This window comes from Anarrhichthys ocellatus, unplaced genomic scaffold (assembly GCF_004355925.1).
Source record: "Anarrhichthys ocellatus isolate YVR2014 unplaced genomic scaffold, GSC_Weel_1.0 scaffold17, whole genome shotgun sequence".
In the NCBI taxonomy this organism is placed as follows: domain Eukaryota; kingdom Metazoa; phylum Chordata; class Actinopteri; order Perciformes; family Anarhichadidae; genus Anarrhichthys; species Anarrhichthys ocellatus.
Genome location: NW_022280047.1, coordinates 3,999,061 through 4,010,528, shown reverse-complemented (window position 1 = coordinate 4,010,528; position 11,468 = coordinate 3,999,061). Strand labels below are relative to the sequence as shown.

Sequence of the window (11,468 nt, the reverse complement as noted above, 5' to 3'; positions counted from 1 at the left end):
CCCCCCCCCCCCCCCCCCCCCCCCCCCCAGTGTGCTGCTATATCAAGCATCCAGGCAGGGAGTCGGGGAGCAGTAACAGGGCTATTAGGACTCCCAGGGACCCGATCGATCTCCTCATTGATCCCCTCCTGCTAGGCTAGTCCAGACAACTGCGAGAGGTTTATATAGCTACTACAGGGATAAGCAGTGAAACACTACAGCCAAGAGCACATGAAACACCAGAGGATGGACACAGAGCGAGAGGTAAGAGAGAAGAGAGCCACTTTGAAGAAGAGACAGAGAATCAGAGTGGGAGTGAAAGTTTGAAAAGTTTAAAAACCTTCCTTTCCTCCCTCCTTCTTCCCTCTTACCATTTTGTACCCCCCCCTTCTTTCCTTCATGAAGTTTTAAGACCACTCTTTTTGTTTCAACATACACAACATCTCACATTTAAGCTATTCCCTTTATCTTTAACAACACCTCCCATATGATAAATTGACACCGTAAGTGAGCGGTTTTACAGAATAAAGATGTTATCCATAACTGAGGAGATTTATAATCTGTGACAAAACGGGGAAAAATCTGGTCAGCATCATGGTTGTCGAAACCAGGCAGGCGGGACCTTTCACACCTGCCTGCAAGTGGATGACATTAAAGTCACATATGGGACTGAATGATTGAGAGATAACGTTACTCCAGGAGCCACCCAGTGGACCTGCTGTGCTGGGAGAAAGTGAGAGCTATAGTTAAATATCTTAATTACTCCCTAATTAAATAGTTTTTACCAAGCAGTGCTGCAGGGCACTAGCCACTGGCATTGGTGAAAGAAAATAATGCAACGTCGCCCCCACTGGACCTTTCATGGTACTTCATGGTAAACTGACCATGTGTTTATTACTCAATCATCTAAACAATCCAATAATTGATATCCACCTACTCTGTGTGTGTCTTCCATCCAGATTTAGTGACCGTATAATGAGTATATGTGTGTACTGCTGAGTGTGCAGTCTGACCGTGATGTGTATTAATGACAAAGGGGATGGCAGGTCCAGCGTGCAGCTGATTAATAACTGGCCCTTCACTCCTTCCCTCATAACTAATGGCCCTCTGTCTCACCCTGTCTATAATTATCACTCAATAATGAGGTCTAAAAGAGGGTGTGTGTGTGTGTGTGTGTGTGTGTGTGTGTAAGCAGGAGAGAGCTAAATTTGAAGGTTTACAGACTGCATTTTACATATTGTATATTTGTTTACAAAAAGTTCATTTATTTCCATTTTGTGCAACAAAACAGAGACGATTGTAGTTTTCACTCTACTAGATTCATTTGACAGCTATCGTCAGAAATTATGAATTTTAATAAAATCACTGTTATAGATGATTGTTATATTCTATAACATAATCTATTTAATTCAGTCACACAAAACAGCAGCGGTCGTTACAGACGCACATGGGGGTTCAGCCTGGCATATTAAATACACACAAACATTAACATTAATGATTTAGAATGGTACATAAAACCACATTCAACCAGAGGAATGCAAGCATAGGCTGTATTACACACAGTTTTACTTATTGAAGCTGTTTTGACAAAAACAAGTTACTTGAAATTATTTGACAACTATACGTAACAACTCGTCTCGTAAGGAAAATGCCTGGAAGATGTTAAAATCAGGCAGCAAAACACGTAAAATAAAAGCCCACAATTGTACATAAATCAAAACGTCATCAAACGTGATGTATCGCAGCGCTGTCCCATTCGTATTCATACCATTACAACCCCTTGTAGCTTCTCACACTCAAGCATTCACCAGGTGACGTCACTTTAGTCCCTGAAGGTTCAGGGTTGAAGGCTTTAGGGGGGGACATTGGGATGGTGCCTGTAGTTCTGCTTGGGATGTTGTAGTAGATCAGCTGCTCAGCAGTTCAATCAGGGAAAGTGTTAACAGGTTTTCTTAATCATGTCCTCTGAGCAGGGAGGGGCTGGGCTCTGTTAAGATGAAGAAGAGAGGGAAGGTATTTCTGCAGTAAATATATTCTGTTTTGTTTGGTGTGCTCATTGGTACGTGATGACTGCCAATTGATGAACTGTGACGTCAGCAGTAACTGAGAAATCTTGCCTTAATGGTATGTTCATAATTCTGTCTGAATGGGGATGCTTGTTTCAGTTTAGCTCACCCGTACGCATCTGGGTAGGTGGTAGGTTCCAATTAGGTGCAGCTGAATAGATAAAAGCCCATTCACTGCAGTGAGGAGGAGGGGCAGAAATTGTCAGCTTGCTATGAGGCAACAGTGGTTTTTAATTTCATGTTCGGGTTCTTTTATTTTTCTGGTGCAGCGTGCATTCAAAAAATGCTTGGCCTGTGGTGGTGCTGTGTGTAGATTCCTTGAGACATGCTCATAAAAACAACTCTCAGCACTGTGCTTCCTTGGGTCCTCAGCAATACACCTGCTGTGACACAGTTGCATCAGAAACCCCAGTGAAAAAACTCTGATTCAGGAAAAAACAACAGACTTTACAGTTAGGCAAAGGAGGCATCCTGGACCTTTGGCCCCAAAAAGCTGTGGATTAATATTGATGCTATGAAAAATATTGAATGATGTTTTCACTCATTTCACCCTAAAAAGGCCCCAAAAGCCTCTAAAGAATAAGCAACTCAACTGTATACTACTTACTGTGTACTTCTACTTCGGATGAGAACTTTACAGTACTTCATCAACCTGACAGAGAGAATGGTTACATTGCAAATTCAAATATTTGCTCACAAAACATAATTAAAATATAATGGGTAATTTTTCATTGAACTATCCAGCTTTAAAAATAAAAAAATCCACCTTGAACAGACGTTAAGTAAATTGAAGTACTTTGTGCTGATAATATCTCTCTTTCACTCTACTTGAAGTAAAAATCTGAACACAGAACTTTTACTGTGTGGTATTAATAGTTTTACAAATAGTTTTACTTCAGGAAGAAAGAAAAAAACGCCTGTTTGGAAATTTGTGATTGTTTTTCCGGAGATGTGAGAGCTGCTACAGAGTACCTTGAAACCAGCCCGGCCGTCACTTTGCATATTTCAGTGAACTCATGGTGTCAACAGTCTGCTGGTGAAATCAGAGTTAATCATACATTTAATAGGCAGTATGCAGAACATACTGATTTGAGTACGTACTATACAGTATGCCTACGTTAGCATGCGACTTCACACACAGCCGAGGGACTTCGGCACAGGTGGCCACGCCCGGCTTAGCGGAGCTATTTTGCCAGCGGCAACGTTATTGGTGTTATAAATTAGTAGCCTACGGCAAAAATAATTGGAGGTGTGGCAGCGTGGCGCTGTTCCTGTAAGCTATCCACTCGTGTACGCCAGGAAAGTGAAAAAATGTCTTTTTTTAAAAATCCAGCATCAATCTGGGCAGCTTGTGAAAGAGTCATGAAGAGCAATCTATTGGTTTCGTGTACATGGACGGGAATTGTTTCCTTTTTCTTTGAGTCGCTAAGCACGACAATAATCAAATTTAAATCATCCACGTGAACATGCAACAGCAGAGATAGTGACCTGTCAATAAAACATCGACAAAGACCACTTATGGTGGATGGATGGTGAGGTGGATGAGTCCAACAAACAGGACTTTCAAACTACAAGACCAGGTCTAGACACTGTGTCCAAAAGTGTTGTTGTGGTTTATTTGCCTAACTTAACGTTCGTGACAGTTTCCCCAAAGCTAACCACATGGTTTTGTGCATAGTTATATTTTAACAACTATGATGTTTTTCCTAAAGCTAAATCTAACTTCCGCTTTGAAGCTCAACATCCTGAAAAAGAAGTCCAGCCGAGCGACAATAAAAAAAAAAAAGAACAATTCATGTCCCTGTACATGAAACCAATAGATCACATTTCGTGACTATTTCACAAACTACCGAGAGACTGTGTTTGGACGACATGCTGGACTGCAGAGTCCTGAAGCTCCACCCCCGCTGCTACACAGAGCGCTGTTTGCTTGTTTATTCAAAGTTTATGTTGAAAGCGTCGCTTGTCCAAATTGCACCAAATTTGACAAAGCTCTCCCTTTGGGTCCACAGCAATACACCCACCATTGTAAAGGAGATCGAATGAGCATTTCTTGAGATATGCAAAAGACACACAGAGAGACAAACAGACAGACTCCTTCTAGCTTTATAGTTAGATTGAAATTCACAGGTTTTATTTTTGCCCTTTTTTGGATTAACTTTTTGTCAATAAATGCATCTTTTTTTTTTTTTTTGCACAATTCCTGCTTATCGTCCTGGTTCTTCAGCATCCCTTTTTTCCCCCATTGTCAAACCACCTGATCTCCACCTGGGCAGATCAGGTAATATATCCCTGCTCCCCAACAACAGGGTATAAATGACACAGGCCTGTTTAGTTTGCGTGTTTCATGGGCTCATGGGATTTTGTTTGCCTGCATGTTGTAGTAGATCAGCTGCTCAGCAGCTCAATCAAGGAAAGTGTTAACAGGTTTTGCTAATCTTGTCCTTTCAGCAGGGAGGGGCTGGGCCCTGATAAGATTTAGGAACAGAGGGAAGGTATTTCTGCAGTAAATCTATTCTGTTTTATTCGGTGTGCTCATTGGTAGGTAATGAGTGCCAATAGATGAACTGTGATGTCAGCAGTAACTTTAGCTCATCTTTACATACCTGGACAGGTGACAGGTTCCAATTAGATGAGGCTGAGAAGATACAATCCCATTCACTGGAGTGAGGAGGAGAAGAAGTGACAGCTTGCAGTGAGGCTTTTAAGTTATATTGAAATGCATGGGTTTAATTTTTGCCCTTTGTTTCAGTTAAGTTTTTGTTAATAAGTGCAACTGTTGTTTTTTTGCACTACTCCTGCTTATCGACCTGGTTCCTTAGCATTCCTTTTTAAAGTTTAGATTGCAGTTTTGCTTTTTTTATTTAAAATATCTGAATACTTCCACCTTTAGAGGGTCAGTTCACCCAAATGTGTGAACAGATTTCTGAGGCACCACTTTTAAGTTGTTTGATTACAATGGCAGATACGACTAAACGTGCACGTGGAAAAACACGTCACTGTAATCTTATCGTTGTGTAGCAGCTGTACAGCTGTAACGTCAACTAATCTGTTAATGATAGAGACGCTCATAATGAGGCTGTTGTGTCTGGCTATCAAGGTCCCTAACAGTATCTTTTTCTTTTTTTTTTCCTCCACTTTTTTTGCCAAACCGCTGCATATCAGACCACCAACAGCTCCCTCCAATGTGGCCACAAAGGCCCCACAACACACATGCATACATTCATTCTACACAAATACAACAAGCCTCCAGAGGAATGGAGAGACACACTTTGAAATAGAACTTCTCACCTGCAGTGGATCTGTTATAATGACACAGACACTGAAATCCCCATGAGCAATAACGCATTCCCAGGTGAAAATTACACCACGGCACAGATGATGAACTGATTATTCGCTGACTATCTTCTATCAACTGTACGTGCAGCACATTGCAGTGTCATGCTCCTGTTTTATTTGCTCTTACAGGTCAGCTTATTTTGTGCTATCAGACCAGGTGCCTGCACTGTAAGTACGACAACACTGCCCTCTCACCGGGCATTCCCCAATTACATCAGACTGCTGAATGTGTCACCACGAAGATTTATAATCTACTTAACAATTATAAGTGACACTATTAACACGCATTAGTTGGTGATTCCTGCCAATTAAAAAGCCAATACTCTAACTCACCTGGGCATCAGACACAGGGTTGTGTTAACCTGTTGAAAAAACATCGCTGTGGTGCAATATCTAGATACTACCAGAGCTGAACTCGGAGGATTAACTCCACGCTGATAATAAGACTGATAAGGTTCATAAAACCAATAAACTCTCAGAGTGCCAATAAGAGCTCTGATGAGTGCGCTGCATTCACAACAAGCGTTGAATGGGAGCAGATAAATATTCATTCATAACACCATCCGAGAATAATCATAATGAAGCCCCATTAAATGATGAGTTATATACAAAGAGGAAGGTGCAAAGTAGAGGCTGTAGGTCAATGGCAAACAGAACGGGGGAATGAACTTACACGTGCCACGTAGCAGAATATAATATAATACTATGATATGTCCTTTACAATTAATTTCCAAGTATCCATCTCTAAAAAGCTACAGAGCGATCCACAAAATATTACAACTGCACAAAAGTTAGGATTTGTCTGATATGTTCCTTAATAAAACCAAATCCCACGAACACAGTGAAGCAGCACAGATGTGTTTTGTCATATTGAAACCAAAGATATCTGGTCCATGCAAAACTTTCATTGACGAGGACGATGTAGAAAAGATCGACATGTGACTTCAACAGAAAATGTAAAAATTGGTGTTTTGAGCACCTGAGCTTCTTCCGTGTTTGACCCGCTTACCGCTTTGTTTATTATTCAGTTTTATGCAACAAGGAAGTCACATTTTCACTGTAAAGAAGTTTGAACATTACAGCTTTATAAGTTATAAGTATCGAGGCCAAAGTACATCCAGAGCATTTAGACATATTTTCATTCATTGGAGTAGTTACATAATCTTTGAGAAGAAAGAGAAGGTGGAAAAGAAAATTGTTTGAAATGTAAAATCATATATAGAACTACCCCCAAACAAATTAATACAATACATGAATCCAGCTACATGTAAATTCATCTTTCAAAGTAAAATGTATAAATAAATATACCTGATAATGTTAAAGCTGATAAAATATTTTAAATTTCAAATAGTGCTTGTTTGTGCACTATCATGCTGTACACATGTGAATCACTTCATGTGAAGATGACCTTATGACTTCTCCACTATGCCGTGTCAAAGAAAAATGTTGTGCAATACTGAAACATTTTACTAGCACGAACCGTCTCATGCTGCAGGCTTACTGCCAGCTGGTAGTTGGATAGATAGATAGATAGATAGATACTTTACCAGGGGGAAATGTGTATGTTACAGCAGCATACAAAGTAAGCTAAGTAACAGAGTAACCAAAAATATTAAGTATTAAAAAATGCACAATATATACAATAAAATAACAGAGTAGGACATATTATAACAGAGAAGGCACAACATGTTTAGTTGGAAGTGATGGCTAAGTAAGTTAGAACATGAATTTCCTTAAATGGACACAACTTGCTTAAAATCTATTGAAATAGTATTTTGTTCTTTTTGTAAAGTTTGAATAAGTCTACCGTGTGCATTGGATTAATAATCAGTAAAACAATCTGATATGACTCTGAAAGAAAGTTCTGAAGAGGTTTTGGTCTGTTTGTAATATTGCATGTTATCTGGTAATGAAGTTGATCTGAATGACGGGGAAGATTTGACATCTGTCAACATAAGCTAACGACTTCAAAGTAAAATATAACGATGTCCTTCCTGTTATCTGTTTCTGTAGTATCTTGAATATTTTCTAATATCAGTTGTATGCATACAAACTTTAAATGTAGGCCTGACACTGAGCATGCAACTTGGTGGCGAGTGGGTACACTTAAAAACAACACTGGGGATCATGGTGCAGGGTGAAATAGGGTCGCGTGCATAATTGAACCGGTATTTGAGCAGACGTGCATGATATTTACATACATTTCGACTGTCATGACACAGATGAAAGGCAGTTTGAACAAAGGATCTACTAAACAACAAATATCACATATTTCGAACGTATAAAATGAATTCCCAAATCTATGACCATCTTGTTGCCAAACAACTATCAGCCGATGTTAATATAAAACCGAGGAGGCAGGAACATCCCAGTCGCCTCCCCCAATGTCTGAAGACTCACACACCTTCTACGTCTAAGCCACATTTGTTGGTGCTCAAACCTGGTTAGAGGATTTATTCAAGTTTAGGCAGGTCTAAAATTCTCCATCAGCAGGTGTTACAGAGATCAACCCATAAACATCGTTGAATACCTCCTGCCTGATACTAGTGTCTCTCTCTATCAGTGTACTGGAAAAAGAAGAAAAGGGCACCTGAAAACTCTAATAAAGAAACAAGTGAGTTAAATGATCATGGATGTCAGGAGGCAGCTGTGGGCCCTGGCCCGCATGGTGCTGCCCAGTTTGGGATTTGCGTTGACTTGCATCGGGGCCTACCTTGTGTCTCTGCAGACAGAGTACAAGTACTCTTTGAGGGTCATCTCTGCCTACGTCATGGTTGTGTTTGGCATCCTGGTTGTGCTCATCGGAGCATTCTGGGCCATCTGCCACAGCATGAAGAGCAAGATGTACCAGAGAGGAGGACGTGAACAGCACCTCCGGGTCTACACTATTGACAGGTAACACCGCCTGTGCCACTTCAAAAAGAGAAACGACAATAATAGAGAAAAGAAACTGCTTATTGATTTTGTATCAGAACACGGAAATACAAAGCCACTGGCAAAGTAAATAAATAAATAAAAAATAATTTAACAAGAGTTTAAAAAAAAATAATTAGAGCAAAAACATAAAGAATGTTAAGGTAATTACCTGATTTTAATAAACAAACAAGCATTTTTTTTCCTTCTATGTAATCTAATTACTGTTGCGAAATAATAACTATAACTATTGAAAAAATATCAAAGTACTCAAGTAACTCTTCCTCTCCAGAAGAATGGAGAGTTTGTGCACCACAGGAAAATGTTTTGGAATCAAAAGTCAATACAAATAGAATTTCTCACATACTGTTTGTTCATTAGGTATCCCACATGTCTTTTCAACTATTATTCTATCTCTAGGCTGTGTTTCTGACATTTGGCCTGGGACGAGGGCCAGGTTGATCAATAAGCATTGTCCCAGTAAAATAAAACTATATGTCTGTATGTTGCTCTGCAGACCGAGCTCCTTCCCTCCATCGTACGAGGAGTCCCAGGGCAGCCAGCAGAGTCCTGATACAGCCCCTGAGTTTGAGGTCGTGGTTGATGGGGTTGATGGGGTGGATGTGGCGGATGTGGCGATGCGCCTCGCTCCTCCTCTGTACAGCCAGGACAGCTCGGACGCCCCAGACTGCACGTGGAGCTGGGAGCAGCCTCCTCGGTACAGTCAGGTGGAGCGCGTTCAGCAGGGAGAGGTGGATGCATGAGGAGCGGAGGGGGGCCTTGTCGGGACACTGAAGGGAGGAAATGTTTCTGCTGAACTGGCTGAGCGAGTAAAGCAGGAATGGCGATCGTAGATAGAAATTTGCTTTCTGACCAAGCTAGGACATAAAGTTCCAGAAGAATGGGAGATGCCTTTTAAATGCGGTTGTACTGCTGACATCAGTCTTCCCCCTGACCTCGCTGTGCTGACCCCACAGTACGTTAAGGGGTCTTAAAAGAGGTTGAACTGCGGTTTTGTGTTGATGTTGCTCAAATGGTCTTTGACTCAGGATGAGCTTCACGTTTGAGTTGCTGCTTAGTGGTGTGACAAATAACCGAGGACAGTATTAATCCAGCTGGATGCATAGACGTCTGAATTGACAGTCAGCAATTACTTTTAGCCGCACTGTAGCTCCAATTTGTACACTATTAAATTATTGCAAGTATAACACAGCTGTTTGAATTGGAGTTAATGATGCTAAGCCTGTTCTAGGGTCATTTGTATTATTTAAGTAAAAATATGAAGTCACTAAGCTTGTGTTCAATTTGTTTCTTTCCCAATATAAAGCCAACCATTGGGAGACTTGTTTTGCACTATGAATGCATACATTTTATAATAATTGTTAATAAATGACTTTTTAAAAGTACATTTTCTTAACCGGCAGCTTTATCTAATTTCAAAGTAGGTCAAACAAACACTCAATTTATTTGCAGCAAATATTCAGACTTGAACCGGTGATAATAGGATTACATGGACAACATCTGAGAACCATATCGGCCACCACAATGTCCTATAAGTTACATTTAATTGTTTATATATTGTTATACAGCGTTTCATTTCCCAGGAAAGTCTCCAAGGGAGACATTACCAAGATGGCTGCATGAAAAGTTGCAGTTTACAATATCAAAACGATCCAAAATCAGACAAAATAATACTAAAACAGAAAATAATACTGAAATGGACTCATCAATTTAAATTCCTTGTGCAGACTAGTCTTAGTAGCTGGACCAGAAACATGACGGCTTTCTGTCCAATCTCTGTCTACACATCGAGGACAGACAACAGATATATGTCTTGTGATCTGAGCTAATGATTGCATGTCAATAATGGACGCCTACCCAGAGATTTGTGAGGCAAACAAATCGTTTCAGTCCGTGGTGAATTTGTACCCGTTTACTGTGTTTGGCACACAGACTGTATAAAGGAAGACACCATGATGTCCTAACAGACTGTTTTAATAGATTATGGGTTTTCTCTCAAGCACACCTGACAGCGCAGTTGAAAAGTTCACCACAATAAAGATAATGGTGGAGCAACAATTCAACTGTGCGGCTTGCTCGTGTTCATGCACATTATAAATGAAAAGGGAGGTTGTTGGCACCATTTTAATTACAGAGTACTTTAAAAGATGTATTATTATGCCTATTAGACACTTGTCTCTGACACATGAACAATTTCAGCCAAAGCGTAAACCGTCTTCTTCGCGACACATTGATAAACTGGCATTGATCCACGTCCAACCTCAGGAACAACCCCTGACATTATAAAACAGTTGGATTGGGCAATAACCTGTAATGGCTGACAGGTAGTGTCTGGCTGACTGAGTGAACACATCCTCGAGGATATCCACTGGCATATCCTCGACTCATAATGACGGCAATCAGTGTGTTTATGAGTTCCTGCTCTCTGCGTCCCATTCAGGCCGTATAAAGATCAACCCTCTTCATTCCTTATCTCAACATAACAGCTTCAACGCATCTCACACTCGGCTCAAAAGCCGGCGCTGTGCTCGACGAACAAAAGCCTCCTTTTCCATAAGGATGTTCAATCGCCACATGATATATAGCATCAGCACAACATGGTGCTCCTAATTATGAAAAATATGTTTAATTAAAATCACGGAATACCTAAAGGCAACATATCTCACGTATTTTAGTTGTCCCCATTAGACCTGTCTGTTTCAATTAAAAAAGGCAAATACCACACACAAAAAAAAGTTTATTTGGATAAAAAAAAAAAAAGAATTTATTCAAATATCGTTAAATGTAATTTCCTAAAGGCCTTAAGTGACAAATTAAAGCAAAACCCAGATTAGCAAACAAATCTAAAATATGTATTTTATTTTTCATTACCTGTGGTCTCGTTTGCTATTTTATTTTACATTTTGAAAACCTCTCCCTAGGTAGTAAACACAAGTCTGACAAATTCCCACTATTCATAGCAAGATATGCATTAACATAAATTTCATATCAAACATAAACTAACTGTAAGTCAATTATTCTTCTTATTATATTAGTTGTGATGCAACGCCTGTTGTATTTTATACTTCGACAAAAGTTTGATAACTTCTGCATTAAATGGTTGAAAAATGAACATGTATGAGAGGACAGGTACAAGCAATATGACAAGCA

The 11,468-nt window shown here is 40.0% G+C and overlaps 1 protein-coding gene across 2 annotated transcripts; it reads left to right on the top strand.

Annotated features, from left to right (window-relative positions):
* Positions 1-7,782: 7,782 nt before the first annotated feature.
* LOC116388551 (transmembrane protein 252) lies at positions 7,783-11,063 on the top strand. 2 transcript variants are annotated; one of them, XM_031856535.1, is made up of 3 exons: positions 7,783-7,998; positions 8,113-8,279; positions 8,815-11,063. In XM_031856535.1, exons 2-3 carry the CDS (start codon positions 8,155-8,157, stop codon positions 9,059-9,061), a joined length of 372 nt encoding a protein of 123 aa, XP_031712395.1. In that variant the 5' UTR covers positions 7,783-7,998; positions 8,113-8,154; the 3' UTR covers positions 9,062-11,063. The 2 variants fall into 2 exon arrangements, with proteins under 2 accessions (XP_031712395.1, XP_031712394.1); XM_031856534.1 differs by having other exon boundaries at positions 7,783-8,279.
* Positions 11,064-11,468: the final 405 nt, after the last annotated feature.